This window comes from Furipterus horrens, unplaced genomic scaffold (genome assembly GCF_987537825.1).
Source record: "Furipterus horrens unplaced genomic scaffold, mFurHor1.1.pri manual_scaffold_11, whole genome shotgun sequence".
Classification (NCBI taxonomy): domain Eukaryota; kingdom Metazoa; phylum Chordata; class Mammalia; order Chiroptera; family Furipteridae; genus Furipterus; species Furipterus horrens.
Window position 1 is genome coordinate 7,988,857 of NW_028327181.1, and position 22,761 is coordinate 8,011,617.

General features: G+C 44.4%; 1 protein-coding gene across 1 annotated transcript in view; it reads left to right on the plus strand.

Annotated features, from left to right (window-relative positions):
• FBXW8 (F-box and WD repeat domain containing 8) overlaps window positions 1-22,761 on the plus strand; it is a 108,762-nt gene that overhangs the window by 13,652 nt on the left and 72,349 nt on the right. The window contains exons 3-4 of the mRNA XM_090290620.1: window positions 15,781-15,945; window positions 20,106-20,194. Of these exons, the coding sequence (XP_090146746.1) occupies window positions 15,781-15,945; window positions 20,106-20,194 (254 nt within the window). The remainder of the gene's footprint in view (window positions 1-15,780; window positions 15,946-20,105; window positions 20,195-22,761) is intronic.

The following is a 22,761-nucleotide window of genomic DNA, read 5'->3' on the forward strand; positions in this document are numbered from 1 at the left end:
TGAGTTATGGCGGACCTGGGCTGTGTGCTGAAGGCTGACAACTCGGTGCTAGCCTGAGCTGTGCGTGTCCTCACTGTTTTTAATGCAAAGATGCAAGCCCGTGGTTTCATCAAGCCGGCTGTTAGGTTGGGAGCTGCGGGTCACCCTGGGGACAAAACAGCAAAGTCATGTTTTAGGCGTATAGTCCAAATTACCCATTAAACACCAAATCCCACTCAGGGAGGTGCGAAGCACGTGAGACCTGAGACCCAGCGAGGGAATTGCAGGTCAATGTCACCCGTCTCAGGCTTACTCTGGCGCGTACGTTCACTGAGGGGCATGGTGGGAGATAGCGTCTGGGCCAAACTTTATTGTGCACATGAATACAGGGGATCTTGATAAAATGCAAATTTGGATTCAGGAGGTCCACAGTGGGGCCCGATAATCTGTATTTCTAACTAGGTGATGCCAGCATGGCTTTGGCATGTTTTAAGAGGCAAGGGTTCAGGCCATTAACATTAGTCTCTTGTTTTCTTCTTTTTGGGGATGAGTCAGTAATTTCTCACAAGTTAAATGTTTATATGATTGCTCACCATTGGCTTTTCATGGGTAGTTGTGTTCCCCAGAAGACACTGGAATATCATTGTCCATGAATGCCAAAAAATTAATTTCTCGGTGGTTACCATTTCCCACCTCTAGATTCTGTAATGTATGTTACATGTGTCTGCACCTTCAATAGAAAGGGTTTGGTGAAATTGAGTGGTAAGAGAACTGTACACTAAAGTCCAAACTACCACCGAGGATGTGAGTTAAAAATATTAAGGCGCTTTGAGGGTGGTGAAAACTAGCCGAGTTTAGACTCCAGAGCTTGCTATTTCTATGGCAGTTTAGTGAAATCACATGTAAAACAGGACAATTTAAGAGAGTTTTTGCTTTTACAGCATTTCTTTATGAAGCATTTTGCTTAATCAAAATTATACGGTGGGGCAAAAGTGGGTTTACAGTTCTTTGTAGTATTTTCCATCCTAACAACTGTAAACATATGTTTGCCGCACCCTGTATTTTCTACTTAAATAGGAGTTTGAAAACGTTTTCAGTATTCTTGATTGTCACAGTATTACTTCAGTGATGGTGTTGGCAAGTCTTTTTTTGATGCAGAGTGTAGAAATCTTTGGGGAAATTATGAAAGAAATTATTCAAAGGCGAAAATTCACTAACTAAAAATGTACTGAAGTGTAAACCATGCTTAGAGCCTATCGATTACATTAAGTAAGAGTGCCTACATTGTCTTCTTCTTTCCCCTTGCAAATTGTATTTGTTATATTCTAACTTTACACATTGGCCCTGTTCCCAAGAGTTGAAAACAAGGGTGTAGCTGAGTGAGTCCAACTTCTGGATGTCAGCCTGATACTGCGAGCCGGAGTCTTGGAATCGGGTCTCATAGCTAGCTGCCGTGCACAAAGTCAGCATTACCCGATAACATCTTCGTTCTTGATAGGGAGCTGCTGTTTAAGGAATCTTTTCTTTTAACATTGCTTTCTGCTCTCCCGCTTTGTAGAGGGCCATGTGGCTTTCACATCTGCTGCTGGTTTCTCATCCAGAGAGTTTATCGGTGCAAGATAGGATCTAGTGGAAGAAGAGATCCTCCTTTCGGTACAATGGGGCTGCATTTCAGGCTAGATCGGTTATGCTGCTGAGATTATTCTGCAGGTGTGAACAGTTTAATTTGCAACACAGTAGTCCAATTGTCCACCAGAATTCTTCCCTCTGTGGCCAGTTGGATTGTGTTGTGTGTGTGTGTTTTTTTAACCTAATTTTTAGAGCACATGTATAAGAATAGAAAATACTTTCAACAAAACTCCTAAGATGGCTCTGATGTGTGGTTTTTTCCATAGAGCTGTTGTATGAAGATGACCATGGATGGCCAGTAATTTGTAGAATTGGCTTTGTTTTTCTCAGGCGTTAAAATAAAACCACAACGTAATAACAATACATAGCATTTTCGTTGGTTTCTCGTGGTGTCTTTACTTTTGAAAAGGGAAGAAGCCCTTCTGTTGCATGGACTGCGCTGCTGCTTTGTGACTATTTTAGGGGGGCTCGCTCTCTGTCTCTCTTGTTCTCTTTTAACGTAGCCACCCTGGGATTTTAGTGAAATCGGGCCAGTTATGTGGCCTCTGCACCATGAGCTATATGTGTACCCTTGGAAAAAACCTGTTTGCTTCGATCTTCAGGCCACGTTGGTAACTGACTCACAGTAAGGAACCCTGATCCGGGGTGACTTTTAAGATTTAATTATGCCACAGACCGTGCTGGAAAACTGGTTTTGCTCTGACTTTGTTTCCTTTCCACACCCCCTCTCTTGTTCTGCTTCGCGAGGCTTTCTGTTTTCAAGTCTAAAGTCCTGCTGCCTTAGTGATTCCTGTGTCCTTCTGATGCTGACCTCCTGCTCCCTGCTGTCAGCGGTTGTCCCCCGAGGGACTTAGGGTCTCTGTGGGGGTGTGTCATGCTGAAATGTCTAGAAAACAGTATGTCTTTCAGTGAGCAAAGTCACTCATTGGGCAGCTCATTGAACAGCTTTATCATCTGGCTGTTTATAATTTTATGTTCATTTTATTGTGTGTGCCCACAGGAGTCCTGGCACTTTGAAGGATAATATTTTTAAATGAATAACAATTACAAAATTGTCGCTTTCAAAAATTTAAAATAGTTTTTTTTTCTGTGAAGGGTAAGTGTGCTGTTATTAACAGCATGAATGATTCTGAGAACTAAAGGTTTTAGGCATTTCCCAACATTCATTTTTTAAAAAATTTAAATAATTATAAATTCACGGGAAGTTGTAAAGAATAATAGAGTGGTCCTGTGCACGCTTCCCCCAGGTTCCTCTGTTGGAGGAACAGTGTCAGCACCAGGAAGCTGGCATTGGCGTCGTCTGCAGAACCCACCCACGTTTCACCGCTGTCCATGCGCGTGTTTGTGGGCGCGTTTAGTTCTGCGCAGTGTTGTCACAGGTGCAGATTTGTGTGACCGTGGTGAAGATGCAGAACATTCATCGGCGACGCTCTCTCCCTGCCTTTTTATCGCTGCGTCCTCCATTTCTGACCCCTGGCAGCCGTTAATCTGGTCTCCGTATCTGTGTTTCTGTCTTCTAAAATTTTCATTGTTAACATATCTTTTAGTTATGTGTATTTCCTAATGTATAAGTTTAGCTGCATAAGTAATACTGTCATGTTTTTCAAACAAAAGGTAGAAAATTGTGCATAAAGAAAGCAACGAAGGAAAAAAGGCAAGAGGCAGAGGTTAGAAACTTCAGATTTACAATAAAATTGGTGAGCAAGAAGTAGGTGTTATCTAAATAATTCTGGAACTAAAACCAGTCTATTGGATAATGATATTTCACGTTTCACGAAAAATATGATCTTATGATCTTCCCAGATGTCCAAATAGGAGAAACGAAAGGCTGAGGATTTATAGTTAAAGAGCTTAATGACGTCTCTAAAAGTGGGAACCCATAGCCAAGTGCAGCGAAGCTGATTTTCAGAGCAGAAATGGTTCTGAAGAACCGCCGCTGCCGGCAGGGGTTTCTTGGTCCTTAACTGGGACTTTCCGCCGGACCTCTCGCAGGGAGGTGTGTGCAGGCTGGGACCCAGGCGCCCTCAGGAGTTCCGTTAACTCGCCAGGTCGCAGGGGCCGCCTCCTTTACACAGGGGTCGCGGGAGGACGGAGAGCTCTGGGAGGAGAAGGAGGGAGGGAGGTGAGACGCGGTGGCAAACTAGTGCTGATGACTGTTCCGACTGAGTGGTGGGCACTTGGGAGTTCTTTAAACCGTTCACTTTACTTTTGTGTGTTTGAGGTTTTCCATGTTAAAAAGTTAAAAAAAAAAAAGCAGAAAATAAGGTTGTATTTGAATAAGAAAGTCAGCCTTCTGAGGGCAGTACATGCCAGAAGCTGACCTTTGAAAATACAAGTGATCCAGTTTTTTTAAGTGTTGAATTAAAAAAATATTTTAACTTATTATTCTCATTCAGTTATTTATAGGGAGCCTACTGTATGCCATGTGCTGTTCTACGCAGTGCGTACCGCAGTGAACAAATCGTAAAAAAAACCCTGTCTTTCAGAAAGCTTACATTTTATGGGGATAAGTACAGTGGAGGAAAATCAGGCAGCAGAGGTGATGTTGGGGTTCACTTTGAAGGGGCCTGGGAAAACGTCTCAGAGAAGGTGACCATTGAGCAAAGACCTGAAGGGGGGGAGGAGGAAGCTGTGCAGGTCTCTGCAGAGGTGACTAGCAAGTGCGCAGGCCTTGAGCTGAGCCCCCCTCCTGTGTCTGAGGACCAGCAGGCAGGTCACAGTGCTTAGGTTGTGCGAGGCCGAAAAATATCCCCCCAGAGATATTGACCTCCTAACCCTCAGAACCTGTGAACATCTTACTTTTATGGTAAAGGACTTCTGCAGATGGAAGTTAAGGATCTTGCAATGGGGTAATCCACGTGGGTTCAAAGTAATCACAGAGCTCCTTTCAAGAGGGTGGCAGGAGGTTGAGAGGAGACGCTGTGTTGCTGGCTTTGAGGATGGAGGAAGGGGCCCCAAGCCACGGGTTGTAGGCAGCGTCTACAACAGTGGTTCTCAGCCTTCCCAATGCCGCGACCCTTTAATACAGTTCCTCATGTTGTGGGGACCCCCAACCATAACTAAAGCACAGAGATTAGTCACAAAAACAATATAATTATATATGTGTTTTCCGATGGTCTTAGGTGACCCCTGTGAAAGGGTCGTTTGACCCCCAAAGGGGTTGCGACCCACAGGTTGAGAACCGCTGCTCTAGAAGCTGGAAACGTGAAGGAAACAGATTTTCCCCTAGATCCTCCTGAAGGAATTCAGCCCTGCTGCCAACACACCTTGATTTTAGACCTCTGGCCTTCACACTGTAAGAGAATAAATTTGTATTGTTTTAACCACTAAGTTTGTAATAATTTGTTAAGAGCATCAGTGTGAAGCAAATATGGGGGTATAGTGTGCAGACGGGGATAAGAGAAGGGGAGATGGTCAGGATGTGAAAGGCACTTAATCCATCAGCACAACGGGAACTTTTACTCCGAATGAGATGGAAAGTCATTGAAGTGTTCTGAGCAGACGAGTGACAAGATCTGACTTACACTTGAAAAGAGATCATTTTGGCTGCTGTACAGAGCGTAGGCTGTAGTGAGACAAGGATGGCAGGGAGGAGACCCAGGTAGAAGGTTACTGAAAGAATCCAGAGGAGAGAATATGGTGGTAAGGACCAGGACCGGACCAGCAGAAGTGGGCGGAGTCAGGATTGCTAATCGGCTGGTGTGTGGGGAGAAGAGGAGGGGTCGATAGGAAGGCCAGCGTTTGGCCTGAGCCGCTGGATGGACGAGGTGGCCCTCACGGACAAGGGGGATGCAGTGGGATATGCCTGTTGAGGGGAAGGTCCGTAGTTGGGTGTGAGGCCGGAGGTGAGGTCTGGGTTCAGTCCTACACTGAAGATCTCATTTGGAAGCTGTCAGCACACTGAAGGTATTTAAAGGCCAGAAACTGGCTGAGACAGTCTGGGAAGTAAGTGTAGCCAGCGGAAGGGGTTCAGGGACTGAGCCTGGCCCACCACAGTGATTAGAGGCCGAGGGGATGAGAAGCCTGAGAAGCCATTGCCTGTGAGCTGGGAGGAAAACCCAGAGTACCTAGTCGTCTGGGAGCTAGGGATGGATGTTTCCAAGAAGGAGAAAAGGATCAAAGGCATTGCATGCTGCCATTAGTCAAGTAGGAGGGGGGCTGAGAGATGACCGTTGGATCAGCCACTTGGAGGCCACTGGTGACCTTGACCAGAAGCGGTGGCATGGTGAGGGCAAAAGCAAGTGGGTTTAAAAGTGAGCGGGAAGAAAGGAAATTGAGACAATGAGCCTATTCCTCCTCAAGTAGACGTGATACATGGAAGTGTGACCAGAATAGCGACACTTTCCCCTGTCGGGGCCTCACCCTGATCCAGGCAGAGTTCATAAAGGTAATTTTTGAGCCAAGGGTTTTTTTTTTTCCCCTTCTTTCTTTCTTTCTTTTTTTCTTTTTTGTAGTGCTACAATTCACAGTGGTGCTATAAAGCAAAATACTGGAGACACTTTTACTAGCAAATTCTTGCAGCTGAGGCTCACTCAGTGGGGCTCTTACTGGGCAGAGCCATTCCAATCCGGGCGTGTTAAAAAGGGCCATTAGGCCTTTGGAAAATTGAGGCTTGTAAACTTACTAGATTTAATATAACTTAAGAATCCAAACAATTAGATTTCATTTGGGTGAGACTCTTGACAATTTACTTGTGAAAGTTTTAACTAGGCTTTTTCTTGTTGATTTTTTTTCCCTCCAGGATTAAAAGTAATTCTTAATGCCCATAATTTTTGTTCTCCTTTAAGAGAAGAAAAAAAAGGCACTTTCCTTTTATAGTTTGCTAAAGAAATTGTTGGCACATTTCTATGTTTAATACCTAATTGTAGGTACAATCCTGATCCCTTTTTGGAAGTAATTCTCACCTCTAGCTTTTATAAATCCCTCAAAGAGATTTATTGTTTGTTATCCAGGATTTAAACTTTATCCTGAATATCATTTTCTACAGAATAAGCCCTGCGATTCAGTGCTTAGTGGTGAGGATGGTACACCGAAACATCACCTTTTTGTTCTCAGTTTTTCATCCTATAACCCTAGTGTACAAATTTCAGATTGTGCCATTTAGAACAACCTGACATTTTCTTTGAAGCTGATATATTTGAGACTTCTTGAATCTCTGAAAAGTTTCTCCATTTTACAGTGGCTGAAATTTTGTACGGTTTAGTTCCTAATGAAAACTTATCCAGAACGTTTAATTTAATTGGGATCTTCTAGTTTGTAATCACTGAGCACTGATTTATTCTCCTAAAAGGCTGATGATTCCAGGGCTCTGACTAACAAAAGGCAGCCTTGTAGCTAATTTTTGGACTACAAAGTTACAGAGATTGCCCCCTACCTGGGGCCACTTATGATCCAACCTGACTGTAAGGGCGGCGACCAAGTCATTTCCCTCTGGTCCATGGGAAGTCACTCATGTGAAAGGTATCAGTTTGGCAGGTTGAGGTGGAAAGTTGATGAGAATTGCCAGTCTTAGTGCTCAGCATGTAGTTAGCACTCAACACATGTCTTAATTGATGGACCAATAACCTGTTCCAGTGTTTTCTGAAGTGTCTTCTGCAGAGCATTAGGCTTTTGAGATGCTCCTTGTTAAGCGGTGTTCAGGAACCAGATAAGTTTGGGAATGCAGCCTCTTCTGTATCCTTCTTGGAGACAGGTAACTCATGTCAGTCTATTGAAGTAACGTATTAACACGCTGAGCACCTGTTGTTTTGCTGAGCATGCTTTGGGGAGTGTTGGTCTGTGTAATGAAATCGTGACTTACGTTTCTTTGCTCTCTTAGCAGCTCATTGAGTCTTTCATCCAATACTTAAATCCCATAATTTTTACTAAATTTCGCATTTTGCAAAAAGCCTTGTGTATTCCAAGGATCAGGGTTAATTTTCCTGTGTTTAGTTGGCATTATCTGCCTTTGAGAACCCACGAGGGTCTCTGAATGTTGGCCCTTTTCTTACACTGATTTAACCCCGAATTCCAGGGCTCTGAGCTGCTTGAGTGGTGGCCTGGCTCAGTCACAGCTGATGTGGCTCTGTCTGTATCTGCGCTTCACGACTGCCTGGTGCTGAGACTCTCTGGCACAGACAGATGGACAGACACCACCCAGTGTCATGGGCAGGCTCAGCTGTGGACCAGACATGCCAAAAATAATGCCATGGTGTTCTGCCGAGTGCACACTGGAACCCAGCGTTATTGAGTCATTATCCCGCTCCCTATTGCCTGATCCCTTGCGATCAGCTGAGGGTCTGCTGCTCTGACGCCGCCAGGGAGAAGATGGAGAAGGGTGTGGGGCGACAGTGTGGTTAAGTGGGTTTGTGACTGATGTTGTGGCCGTGCCCAGGGCGGGCTGCCTAATGGATCCATGTCAGCGCGGGGAGCGTGTGAGTGGTTTGCCACGGGGTCTGTCCTCCGCCCCATCCTGGGTAACTTCTTCTTCTTTTTTTTTTTTTTTTTTTTTAATAATTAAGACATAAAGGCCCACAGACCGTATTTTGCAGATGATCTGTGTATGGGCAGAGTAGCTAATGCAAAGGATGGCTGAATGGAGATGCAAAGATGATATGAAATGCTGGGTGGGGGATGTGTGCATTGAGCTGGAATTTAAAATGGATAGGAAGTTTATTAAGTTAAGAATTTTAGTTTTTAAAATAATGTGGAAGTAAGACATGGGGACTTTTTTCCTTAATTGCAATTTCTGTCTTAAAAGACTGAAGAATGATAAACACCACACTGAGATGACCGTCGAGGGGAGGAGGATGTGGACGCAGATGCGTCGGCGTTTTAGCCTGATTAGCATTGTAATACTTTATTTCTTCAGTGGGGTGCCGAGTCCGTGGGTGTTTGTAATATTCTTTATACCTTTCTGTTTGCCTTGACTATTTAATAAAACAGACTCCAGAAGCTTTGGCAGACCGTTAGTTCAGTAGCCATGATGATGTTATCTACAAGTGAAGCGGCAAACCAGTGCCTGATAAAACCCTTCTGTTCACGGCACTCGGCAGCCGCCGGTGGGGTATTGTCCGTCCTGAGTTCCACATTTGAAGAGCAGCCGTAGAGAAGCGGAAATTCTGTGGTCATTCCAAGATCGGGGCAGTGGGGACTGGCCCTCTGACAGTTAGTTGAGGAAATGGGTAGTGTTTAGACCAGTGAAGAAATAACTGAGGGGAAATGTGAGGGCCGTCTTCAGAGGTTTCAAGAGCTGTCAGGTGGAAGAGGGAATAGATATATTTTTTCAAAAGGGCAAAAATCAGGGCCGTAGTTGGGATGGAATCCATTTTCTAAACAGTTGGAGGAAGTACTTTATACTAGAGTTGCCTCGAAGTGAGTCACACTGATGTGGGAGGTCAGCTCTTCCCCAGAAGCCTTCGCTGGCCAGGGACACTGTGAGGAGCCTTCCTGCGACGAGGAGAGGTGCCTAGGTGGTCTCCAGGGCCCCTCTTACTTTTCAGCGTCTAGACCATTGAAGACGAGCCAGTGTGACGCTTTGGTTCCTTAAAGTGGTGGGAACCTTGCACTTCTTTATGCTCTCTGGTCTAATTCTGACGCTGTGAATTCCATGCAGAACATCCATGCCTACAGAGAAAGTGACTCATGTGAGGTGACCGCCACACCTAGAGTTTGCATGCCCTCATGTACAGCGACCATGTCATTAGGAAGCCAGGACTTTAATGTACCAGCAGGGTTTCTGTTGGTCATTAATTACTGCTTTGACCTACTTTTGGTTGCTAAACTATTGTCATAATGATTATTTTTAATATCGTTTACTTGTGATGGAAAATCAGAAATTTTGAGATTGAAACAAGCCGAGTTCTTGGATTCTGATTAATTCTCACTTTGTAAGTTTTAGCTTCTGCTGCCCCGGAGCAAGTAGAAACTCATTATAGATTTAATAAAAGTTCTTTATTAAAAATATAAGGAAGCTAATGGCTTCTTTCTTTAAAGTGATATTTGGAACTGCGTCGTGGCGTGCCATCAGCAGTGATATGTTACTAGCATGGGCGTGTGTAGCATTACATTTCTAGAGTACTTTTCTGTGTGTTCTTTCAGACACACAACAGTTCCATTGGTGGGGGGGGATGATTAGTCCCATTTTAAAGGTGAAACAGAGGCCCCGAAGTCACAGAAGTCAATGTTGTAAGCGACATTTTAGGATATGACCCCACCCCCACCCCCACTATTTCAGAGGAGGAAAGAGGTGCAGAGAAGCCTAGTGACTTTCTTGTCGTAACACAGCTAGTTCGTGAAAGGCCTGGCGCGGGGAGCTGGGCTTTTCCCACAGTGTAACTGGTTTTCTGTTACATCACGCTGCTTCGTGAATAATGGAGGCAATCATAAAGACATGTTTCTGAAAATGGTATCAAACATATATAGAAACGCGATATTCCAATCACTTTATGTCCCCTCGGGGAGGTTATTATGTAAAGGCACTTGCCGTGCCGTGATTCTTGCTTGTACCGCGTAGAGTCATTTTGAACGTAAAGCACTCCCTTACTGTTTTTAAAATTTTTATAGTTTTTAGCAAAATTTATGAGAACTTCATGTGGTTTATGTCCTTTATTTTAGTAATATGATATATTACATTGATTTTTATATTTTAAACTTGCATGCTGGGATAGATTGCATTTGGTCATGGCATATATTTCATGTATTGCTGGATTCAGTTTGCTCGTATTTTGTTGAAGATTTTTGTGTATATTCACAGGGATGTTGGTTTGTGGTTTTCTTGTGATGTGTTTGTCTGGTTTTGGTATCAGGGTAATACTGGCCTCCTAGACTGAGTTGGAAATTGTACCCTCTTTTTTGGAAGAGTTAGTGAATGCTTGGTATTAATTCCTTCTGAACATTTGGTAGAATTCACCAGTGAAGCCATCTAGGCCTGGGCTTTTCTTTATGTGAAGTTTTGAAATTATTAATTAAACTTCTTTACTTGTTAAAGGCCTATTTTAGATTTTGTGTTTCTTGAGTCGGTTTCACTAATTTGTGTCTTTCTAGGAATGTAACCATTTTATGTAGTGTATGTAATTTGTTGGCATATAATTGTTCATAGTCGTCGGCAGCCGTCCGTCTCGAGAGACGATGGTGTAGCTTCTTAAGAGTCTATCTGCTCCGCCGAGAATGGCTGTGCAGTCCGACTCGGGAGTGACACGGTATCTGTCTCCTCCCGTGTTGAATCGACATCTTGCGATGACGCTGGAGTGTCCTCTCCAGTGAAGCTGAAGCTACAGAGCCTGGGCAGGGTGATATGGAGGGTCTGCTGTTGCCCATGCAGCAGACCCCCCCTCTCTTCGCAGCTGAAGGGTCCAAGGGAAAGACGAGTCAATACAGCTTGGCTTCAGGTGCGCCGCAGGAGTTGCCGGTGTTGACTACAATGTCAAACCGCCTTAGGGACTCCGGCTCCGGATTTTCTGTCGGGGTTTACTCCCTTAGCCTTTCCCCTGAAGAGGTATGCCGCAAGGCAGCGGAGGTTTTTTGGAGTCAGAGTTTTCCTTCTCTGATGTGCCCTGACTGGAAGATCGAACCAGCGACACTTAGCTCGCAGGCCGACGCTCAATCCACTGAGCCAAACCAGCCAGGGTTAATTGTTCATAGTATTCCCTTATAAATAATACTTTACATTTTAGTGGTGGCTTCTCTTTCATTCTTGAGTTTAGTAATTTGAGTCTTCTCTTTTTTTCCTTGGTCAGCCTGGCTAAAGTTTTGTCAATTTTGTTGATCTTTCCAAAGAACCAATTTTATTTCCTTGATTTTCTCGGTTTCACTTATTTCTGTTGTAATCTTTATTTTCTTTATTCTGCCTGCTTTGGGTTTGTTTTTTTAGTTTTTTAATGGTGGAAGGCTTACGGATCTCAGATCTTTGGCAATATGAGGAGTTTGACAGCTATAAACTTTCCGGGAAGCACTGTTTGCTGTGTCCCATAAGCTTTCCATGTTCCATTTTTGTTTTCACTCATCTCAAAATATTTTCTAGTTTCTCTCACAAATTTTTCAACCTATTGGTTATTTAGGAGTTTGGGGTTTAATTTCCACACATTTGTGAATTTCCCAAATTGACTTCTGTTATTGGTTTCTGGTTTCATTCCGTGGTAGTCGGAGAACGGAGCTCGTGTGCTTTCGGTCGTCTTACATTTGCTGAGGTTTGTGTTCTGTCCTGGAGAACGCGCCGTTGTACTGGAGAAGAAGCTGCACTCTGCTGTTAGGTAGGGTGTTCTGTGGGTGTCAGGCTGGTTTGTAGGGTTGTCCAGTCCTTGCACCTCCTTGCTGATATTCTTCTGCTTAGTTATTCTATTCTTTCTTGGAAGTGGAATGTTGGCATCTCCAGGTATTACTGTTGAATGGTCCATGTTTTCCTTTACATTTACCAGTTTTGATTTGTATATCTGGGGCTCTGTTGTTAGGTGCATATGTTAAGTTCATAGTTGTTATAGATTCATGTTGGATTGCCCCGCCTTATAAAAATATCCTTGTCTCTAGTAATAAGTTTTGTCTGAAAGTTCATGCCCTGTGGTGTTAGTGTATAAATTCCAGCTCTCTTGGATATTGTTTGGTATATCTTTTTTCATCCTTTTACTTCCACCCTATTTGTGTGTTTGAATCTGCAGTACGTCCCTTATAGACAGCCTAAGTTACGTCCTGTTTGTTTATTTTGCCAATCTGTCTTTTGATTGGAATACTTAGTCAGTTTACCTTTAATGTAATTACTGGTAAGCAAGCATTTATGTCTGCCATTTGCTATTTGTTTTCTGTATGTCTTACGTCCTTTTTTGTTCCTCTTTTCCTGTGTTACTGCCTTCTTTTATGACATTTTTCTAGAATTCTATTTTAATTCCCTTGGTTTTCTTACCATATTTTTAAGTTACTGTATTTTCTTAATAGTTGCCCTCGGGATTACAATTAACATCATAAAAAAATTTACTTTGGATTAGTACCAACTTACAATTTCAAGAGTATACCAAAATGTCTCCAATATAACTTTGTTCCCTCTTTCTTCTTTGTACTATTACTTCATGCACATTATGCTTTTATACATGATAAGCTTGTCAACACTGTTTTACGCTTCAGGCAGTTGTCTGTGTAATCAGACACAAAAAAAGAGTTGCAAGCAAAAATACATTTATTCTGTCTCATGTTTACCTATGGAATGATACTGGCTGGTGTATTTTATTTCCTCGTGTGGGTTGAGTTGCTGTCTAGTGTCCTTTCATTTCAGCCTAAAGGATGCCCTTTAGTATTTCTTGCAGGTCAAGTCTACCAGTGATGAATTATTTTTTGTTTATCTGGGAATAACTTTATTTCTTTTATTTTTGAAGGATAGTTTTGCCGGATATACAGTTATTGGTTGACAGTCTCTTCTTTTGGCGATCTGAATATGCCACCCTGTGATTTCTGACTAGTACAGAATCCCTGGTGTACAATGGGGCTTTTTTCAGCAACGCTTTCAAGATTTTTTCTGTCTTTGGCTTTCAGCAGTTTTGACTCTGATATGCTTAGGTATGGATCTCTTTGAGTTTATCCTTCATGCAGTTTGTTGAGTTCTTTTTGATGTGTAGATTAATGTTTTTCATCAAATGTGGAAAGTTTTCAATCATTATTTCTTTAGATGGTCTTTCTACCCCTTTCTCTCTCTCCTTTCCTTCTGGAACTCTCCTGAATCTTATGTTGGTCCACACAGACAGTGCCCCGCAGGTCTCTGAGGCTTGGCAATTTTCTTCATTTTTTGTTTATTTGTGTTTTTTTCCTTCATTTTTTTTTCTTTCTCAGATTGAATAATCTTAATTGACCTTAAGTTTTTCTGATTCTTCTGCTAGCTCAGATCTGCTTTTGTGCCCCACTAGTGATGTTTTTATTCCAGTTATTGTGCCTCTCAACTCTAAAAGTTGGTTGGTTTTTGAAGAATGTGTATCTCTTTATCAGTATTCTCTACGTGGTGAGACGTTGTGCTCATAGCTTCCTCGCTCTTCAGACATGCTTTCCTTTAGTATTTTGAACATACGTAATGGCTGATCTAAAGGCTTCGTTTAGTGATTTTAATGTCTGGGCTTCCTCAGGGACAGTTTCTGTTGACTTTTTTCTCTCTGTACGTTGGCCATACTTTCCTGTTTTTTTGTGTGTCTCACTTTTTTGTTAAAAACTGGCCTTTTAAAATAATTAGCACTCTGGAAATCAGATTCTCTCCCTTCTACAGGGTTCGTTAGTATGTTTTGTTATTGCTGCTGTTTGTTTGGTGACTGTTTTGGACTAATTCTCTGTTTTGTTTTCTTTGTCACAGACGACCGCTTACGTCTCGGTTCAGTTACCTTAGTGGTCAGCTAGTGTTTGGACGGAGATTTCCTTAAATACGTTGACCCGATCAGTTTCCCAGCCTTTGTGGAGGTACGCCCCGTATGTTGGGGCATGCCTTCAGTGTGCCAGTAGTTGACAACTCTGCTGTAGCCTTTATTTCCTGCTTGTGTAGAGCCTCAAGGTTTGCAGGAGTTGAGAGATCATGGCCTTCTCGGGTCTTTCCTGGGAACAAACACATTTCTGTTCATGCTCATGGCATTGTTGATCCTCAGAAATATATTGGAGCCTTTCAAAGCCCACTCCGGAGGCCCCATTGCTCAGATTTCCCTTCTAAGCCTCTGGTCATTCTCTTTTTGGCCCCAGCTGGTCATGTTGCCTTAGGCAGCTGCAGTGTTCAGCAGTTGTCCCTGTTTTGGGCAGGTGCCCTGGGAATAGGACAGAGTGCACTCTGAGTCAGTTCAGATAAAGGCAGTCCTGCAGCCTGGTTTTTCAGCAAGCTGCCAGACAGGTCAATGGTGACAGTTCTCTGGGATAGCACGTTTGGGGCACTGTAACCCTATCTGGCCTCTCCTGGGTTTTATGGCCACTGCAGATGCAAGGCTGTTGGTTTTCAAGGCTACCGTGGAGCTGGAGAAGGAGGAGGGGATTAGCGAAAGTTGAAGCAAAACAGAAGTTATGCTTCTCACCAAGATTCAGCCATTTTTCTTGAATAAGTGCTCCTCTGAATGTTGCAAGCCTTTAATTTCCAGAGTTCTGAAAAAGCTGATTTTGACAAATTTTGGCAGCATTTTTGTTGCTTTTATGGAGGAGCAGATTTTCGGAGATCTTTACTCTGCAATTCCAAGAGTTAGCTCCCTCCCGGTTCTTCATTAAGTGAGGCGCCCTTGTGCACCGAGCGTCTGCCATTCACATGCTGCGCGCTCTTATTCTGTCCCGCGTCCCTTCTTCTTGTCTGTGTGTTTCATGTCTGGAAGTGGCCCCAAGGGAGTGTCGGGGGCCCAGGTTGCTGAAACCACCGGTCACAACTCTTACTTTTTATTAGACGTGAGTTGGACGGGCCTCACGCAGAATGTGTTGCAGACCTAGGATCACGTTGGTCTGCTAGGTCCGTTCTCATCTTGCCAGCAGAGTTCATCTTTTCAGTCTGCCCCACTTTGTGCATTATCCGGTGGGGAAGTAAAGTCATGGTTCCCCTCAGTTAGGCTGGGAGGACAAAGCTCTAATAGCTAAAACTGCCATTTCCTCTGGATACTGTTGGGATTTGAAATTCAGTCCAGACATAACATTAATTTCTCTATATCAGATCTTACAGTCCAGGTTAACAGCTTGAGTTTCTCTTAAATATTTCTTAAGGTACACACTTAAAATCTAAGTTTTCACACATAATATAAATCTGAAATTCTTACACAGGCAGAAGTTATGAGTTATGGATATTTATTTTATGATTGCTTTTATTTCAGAAGCCACTGGTCTCCAAGTCTGTAAGATGGAAATAACAAGTGCCTATTGGTAAAAAGTAAAGTGATTCTGTTCTGAAAAGCTGTGTGTGATTGTGTATCTGTTAGCATGTTATAGCTTGTTGTTTTTTTGCCTTTTGTGTATTTGTGTATTCTTGTTATATAATACTTTAACCAAGTAGTCTGAAATGTGATATTAGATCATAATACAACAATTTTGAAATCTTGAAAGCTAAAACTGGAAACATTTGCTTGTTTTTTTTTTCCACCTCGGAGTGTTTTGTTAATGAGACATTTTATACTGCCATAAACCCAGGGCAATAATAAAGGTGTTGATTGATTTTTGGATGACAAGGGGCTTCTCTAATTGCAGGATTTGACATTTGTGTCACTTCTGTTTTAGGTGAGCAAGACGTGGAAGGTGATTGCAGAAGACGAAGTGCTCTGGTACCGGCTGTGCCAACAGGACGGGCACCTGCCCGAGAGCAGCATCGCTGATTTTTCTTGCTGGAAGCGCATCTTCCAAGAGTGCCGAGCCAAGGAACACATGTTAAGAACCAACTGGAAGGTAGGCAGCGGCCAATGTCATTACCTGTAGAAGAAGAGCCTGCAAGATCATGGGGATCCAAGCCTGGGATTAGTCACTGAGTCCTTCCAATTACAGCCTGAGGTTAACTGCCAAACGCAAAGAGAGAGGAGGCTGTGGCGCGCGCCTTCAGCTGTTGGTGACGTGTTGCCCATCTTGTTCGCCGTTAGAGTCTCTGCCCCCATTTCCGACCTCACTGTTTGGGAGCAGCCTGTGGTACTCCAGGAGAGGAAGGAGTTAGAGAGCCCGTCACCTCCCCTCTGCGGGCCAGGGGCGTGGCTGTAGGGCTCAGTGCAGCCCCTCTCACTGTCTCCACCCCCCTGGATGGGCCAAGAAAGCAAAAGCACCCCCTGAATACAAAAGAGGAGCTATTTCCAGGAAATGTTAAGAGGGAGATTATTAAATGTCTCTAAGTACTGTCTTCTCTTCCCTCACATAACCTATTGGCTTGCTTCCATCACATTTATCACTTCCAAAGCTCTACAGAAATATTAGATCACAGCTAAGAATGTTCACAGTGAAGTGTTTCTGTAGGAAGCAAGTGTCAAGAACAGTGTCACGTAAAGCTGCCTGAGGCCTGACGCGCCAGCAGTGGGCTTCGCCCGGGTTGCTGCGTATTCAGTTGTGTGCGGGGGACAGAGCCATACTCTCCCCTCTCCCTTAAAGGTCAATCCTAATAGACTTTGCGATTAACAGGCGTTTGCTCATTACTGATGGGGACATATTGCCTGTGTGCCTGTGTGTCCCCAGTCGCCTCATAACCTGATTAGTGCCCAATACTCTTGATCTGGGCAACCTCACAGTTGCTAGCAAGGTTAATGAGAGCAGTGGCTCTCTAATTCAGGGTTTCTCAGCCCTAGCCCTGGTGACCTTGGGGCCAGATAGTCCTTTGTGGCGAGGGCTCTCCTGGGCGCTATAGGGTGTTGACCAGCCTCTGTAGTCTCTACCCAGTGGATTTCAGGAGCATTCTCTCTCTCCCAACTGTGTCAACCGAAAGTGTCCTTAGACGTCTTCAGATGTCCCCTGGGGGCAAAATCACTCCCAGTTGAGACCTACCTTTCTAAGGAGAATGAGCACAGCTACCCTTTCTTGGGCCATTAAGACACCCCCACTATCAGTACAGGTCACAGTGCCCACAGTTTTCACCCTCACCAGGCAATAGACACGTGTGGGGGGACCCCACAGCCCTCTTGCCTGTGTGCTTCAGTGGGGTCTGTGTGAGGGACGTGAGTGAGAGCCAGGCGAGAGGGGCTGACAAAGCTGCTTAGACAGGTGGGGGCAGGGGAGGGCGGAAAGTGAGGGCCTAATGCTGCTAGGAGGGGCTGTAATTGAAGGCAGACCTGAGGGCTGGGCATTCACTTGGGCCTTTCTGTCTGGGAAGAAGGGGTACTTTTGAGGCTGGTGCGCATGAGAGCTGCTGATGCTCGGTGTGCCCTGGCTCCAGCTCCGAGATGCCAGACCCTGAGAAAGACAGCAGCAGCTACAGTTTCTGGTCGCTCTTTGGTATCAGAGGACGTGAGGGAGGCAGCAGGTACGTCTTTCCTCATCCGGGCTGGAGGTGGCAGAGGTGAAGGGGTTTAAGGACCCGCCTCATAGCATCTGACACTTACCAACAGTATACAAGTTCCATGCAGTTTAACGGAGCATCTGCGTATTGTGTTTCTCTAACAAGCACAAAGCCCTGAGTTTGGTAAGTGCTCAGGAAGCGGGTGATAGAATAAAACTGGAGTCAGGCTGTAGGCAGAATGGGAGTGTTTTCTCTTTGGAGTATCTTGGACCTATTTTTCTGACAATGTCACCAGTGAGGCCTATGTAAGTGAGATATTAAACAACAGATATTGCATTAGCTGTAATGATGGGATTCTCATGATTCTAGAATGAGAGAAAGTCCTATCCACACAGGAAAGACAGTGTTAGAGCAAGTTGCTCTACTTCCGTGTGCCTTTGTTTTCTCATCTCTCAAGTGGGGCTCAGAGTAGCTCTGCTCGTCGGGCTGTGGGGAAGATGACTCTCTAATGATACCTCGAACCCCCTGCAGAGCGCGGCCCAGTCTCAGTAGTGTCGGCCAGAGAAGCTCTCAGGCCTTTCCTGTGGTTTGGTGCTATTCCTGCCTGACTTCAGCATGGGTTGGGCAGGTGATTTGGTTTGGGATCTCCTAGGTCAGTGTCTGGGAAACCCAAGAAGGGACCTCAGGGTCCTCAGGTATTTCCACCTAGGAGATGAGCTGTAAATGCATGAACTTCCTTGGACCTGCAATTCAGAGCCGATGTGGAAACGATTTAGAAGCTGGTTGTGGTGGCAGTGGCTGTCCTGTTCCTTTCCTGGTCGTTTCTCTCTGGCCTTTAGGATTTCTCCAGCCCATGGGGCAGGGGCGGGGCAGGGGAAACCACGTGGCAGAAATTAGTAAATGCCATGAGCACACAAGTTTTGATCCCAGGCCCTTTTTCTTTCAATACCTGTCCCTCAAAGGAACTTTGCCATTCTTGTGATTTTGGCTGCAGCCCTCACACAGATGACTCCCAAGTCTTTCCCTTCCGTCCCCATATACCCACTGGCAGGACAACTCCACTTGGATGTCCCTCAGCCTTGGACTTGGTCTTTCAGTGAGATCATCACGCAGATTATCTTACACAGTACCTAGAATATAGCTACTCAGATGCTGTTTTTAATGGAATGGATGTCATCAGTTGTCTCCTAATAACGTAATAAGAGTCGCCACCATTTATTGAACACTTGCTGTATGTTAACAACTGTGCTTGGCACTTACACTGTTCCTGGTCCTCGGCCCAGCCCCGCAGAGCTGGAGTTGCGGGTTCCTTGGGATTCTCGAATACCTTCATTCACGCCTGCCTCTGGCCTCCCTGTCCCCCTCTTCCAGCATCTCACATACAAATACTTTGCACCCCTTCAGAGTCCCTTTATTTTTATTTTAAAATTAATTATTTTATGTGTATATTTGGATCCATACAATTGCCATGGCACAAATAATTCAGAAGTCAGAAGAGGGCGCACAGTGAAAGATACATCTTTTCCTTGCCTCTGTTCATGGACCATCTGGTCCCCTCCCCTGGAGAAATCAGTGTCGGGGGTTTTAGGGTTTCCTTTAAACACTGCTTTTGTGAACCTCTGACCTCTCAACTGGGATGGATCTTCTCTTTCTTTCCCATCCTGATTTTTTCTCTTTGTGTACACTTGTTCATTTTATTCTGCAGGTTGTTAACAGGTAAAATATCACTAACTACTCTCACTTCTCTGAGCTGAACTTAGTACACTTCATGCATTTCTTCAGATACTTGCCGCCATCAGCCTTCTGTGGATGGTAGTTATTTGTGGACCCCTGGCTGGTTTGGCTCAGCGGATTGAGCGTCGGCCTGCGAGCTAAGTGTCGCTGGTTCGATCTTCCAGTCAGGGCACATCAGAGAAGGAAAACTCTGACTCCAAAAAACCTCCGCTGCCTTGCGGCATACCTCTTCAGGGGAAGGGCTAAGGGAGTAAACCCCGACAGAAAATCCGGAGCCGGAGTCCCTAAGGCGGTTTGACGTTGTAGTCAACACCGGCAACTCCTGCGGCGCACCTGAAGCCAAGCTGTATTGACTCCGTCTTTCCCTTGGACCCTTCAGCTGCGAAGAGAGGGGGGGTCTGCTGCATGGGCAACAGCAGACCTTCCATATCACCCTGCCCAGGCTCTGTAGCTTCAGCTCCACTGGAGAGGACATTCCAGCGTCATTGCAAGATGTCGATTCAACACGGGAGGAGACAGATACCGTGTCACTCCCGAGTTGGACTGCACAGCCATTCTCGGCGGTGCAGATAGACTCTTAAGAAGCTACACCATCGTCTCTCAAGACGGACGGCTGCCGACGACGAGTTATTTGTGGGGACATATTTCCTTCATGTCTCCTTGGAGACAGGGGCAGCGTCTCATACACCTGGGCCCTCTAGGTCAGGGCTTGTCGTGTGTGTGCGGGAACTCGTAGGTGCTAATAGGTTAACAGTAGTTGTCATCTTTGTCCTTTGGACTCTCCAGATAACTTTGAACACAGTGCATGCCATAAGTCACTGTGGAGTACAGGTGAAGCTGACATGCTTTGTCCCTGGCCACCCCATGAATAACATACATTGCACCCCTTTTCCTCACGCAGAACCGCAAGGGCGCCGTGAGTGAGATGGAGCCTGTCCCTGACGCAGTTTTATGTGATGTGCACTCTCACAATGGCGTCGTCATTGCTGGGTAAGCTGAAACCGTGTGTCGCCTAGCACTCTCTTCCATGAGGCCTTCCCGTTTTTCCCCTGCCGCTCTCTGAGTCCCAGTAATGTTGTCGCTCCCGGAGAGCCTGCACTTCCATGGAGATGGCCCGTGTTTAAGGGGATCCTGTGCCCCCGTCCTTGAGGACCCTGCAGCTGGTCGTGAGAAGCGAATGGTGAAGAGCAGAGCTGTCCTCCGTTCGTCTCAATATGTCTCTCCTGGCTTCAGAATCGCTCTGCTGGTGTGTTCTGCTAGATTTTCATTAAGGCAAACAGTCTGTGTTTTATGAAGACATAAAAAAGTCAAGTAAGAATAATAAGTGCTGGCACAAAGAGGTCCTGTTCTTGTTCTCTTATTCTGAAGCCTTTCTTATTGAGGAAGTGCTGTGGCCACAGTCTTCCTTCCCCACCGCATAGTATGTATTTGCTGTTTAACTTGACCTGAAATAGGTTTTTTATCTGTCTCCATGGCCAAGAAATTTAATTTTAGCTTCTGTAGATTCCTTTGGCTTCTGTTCTAAAAAACCACTTTCATGAATTCTTCATATTTTACCACAGAGATGTGTTTATGTATTGCTTTAATGCATAATAAAAAAAAGTTTTTGTTTTTGTTTTTGATAAAGATTTCCTGGACTGGATTCTCAAATTCTGTACGTAATGCTATAGGACACTGAAACTTCTGAGACTTGGATTAGCGTTGGAGTGAGCCACCCAAGAGGGGTTCTTACCTAGAAGAAAACAAAAACAAACCTTGGATTTAACAACTTAGTAGTAGGCAAGTTTTTCTGTAAAGAAAACAATCTTTCCTTAAGAAGCATTTCTTAAAGAGCACAATTTGAATTGAAATTGCAGTCAGATTATTTAAATATTTTCTGGCATTCGGTGCCTAAGAAAAAGTCTTTTTTTTGCTTTAAACAAGATATGCCCAGGAGGAATTTTTTTTTTAGTTTTCTTGTTTTATTTTTGTAAGTGCAATTAAATTTTTTAAATTACAGTTTACATTGAGTATGCTTTTGCATTATTTTCAGGCGTATAGCATAGAGGGACACTTTGGTTTAGCTTTTGTGTGCTGGCCACAATTTAAGAGATGAATGCCCTTCCTTGGAGCATGATAGAACTGTTATTTTAGAAAGATTAATGGACCAGAAACCTGGAGTCCTGTCCAGCCTGTCTGGCTCTGGGCTTGTGCCCCTCACTGCTCAGGTGTGGGCGTAAGAGCCCATGGTCTGCAGTACAAGGTCCTTTCCTCCCACCATTTCTGAGGTTCTGTGTTAGCCGAGGAAAGGACCGTATCATGCTAGCTTGAAGGGGTCTCCTCGTGTGTCATAGACCTTTGAGGACAGAATGTAGAGACTGGACTGAGAGAGTCATAAAAGAAATGAGAAATAAAGGAGACTCTAATCTTAGGCCAGTTATGAATGATCTGGGCACGGACCTCACAAAAGGCAGGCTGGTGCCAGTCCTCCCTTCCCTGCCTCTGGCTCCCCTGAGACCCGTGCCGCCCTGCAGATTGTACCAGCACAAAGCACAGTGATGGCCGAGTTGTGTGGATCGATAAGGTGAAACTTGATCTGTGGACCAGAGAGGCTCCTCATGGCTCCTCTTTCTAAGGGACCCTACGTTATGGCCTCGCATCAGATACTTCATATCTTGCTTGTATGGAGAGCATCTTGTGTTTATCATTAAAATTTTATCTGGTGGTTACGATGCTTGTTTTCTGGGTCAGATCTTCAATCCCTTTTCATTTGAGACAGCGGTGTTTGTGGTTACCTCATTCCCAATCAATGTTGTATTCACCAGGCTTTCTGCAGTTATGCATCTCCAAGGAGCTTCTTAAAGAGACAGTGACCGCCTCATCATTTCTTTCTCTTCTGTTTATCCTGTGTTTCTTATGTATTTCCCTTCCTTTCTCTCTCTTTTTACACAAGTGGAATTTAGTTTGTGTAACTAGAGCTATACTATGTAACATTTTTGCATTTAAACCTATTAAATATATTTCATGTAATTGATAGAGAGCAAAGACTCTTGGAAAAGCTCTTGCTTCTTTCCATCCTTTCAATCCTGTGTATAGATATCCCGGGTGTGGAGTCATGTTGTTTAGGTCTAGGCTAATTTTTGTTAAATTAAACTTAAAATTGACCTACTCTTGGTTCTTCCTTCTTCTTCTTTTCACACATACCCAGAGTGGCTGCCGAAGGCTCATTCACTCTCAGACTCGCCTGAGATACGCGAGCACCTACCGGTGAATAGGACCCGGCCCCTGCTTACTCGAGGCTTGTTTTTCCAGCAGAGGAAACGCCCATAATTCTCAGCGCTCTGCCCTTTCACGTTGTGGTTCCTTGGTCCTGGTGTCCCTTACCATCTCATGGACGATAATCCCCGATGGCCTTTTCCTGGTGTTCTAAGTCCTTTGAAATTTGTTTGCAACCCGCCTTTTATCCTCATTACTCAGTACACCTTTGGATTTTTTTCCTCACTTTTCTAATTAATTTCCTCTGACCCCATCTTTTTAAAAATTGAAATGTAACCTACATACTATAAAATTCACCCTTA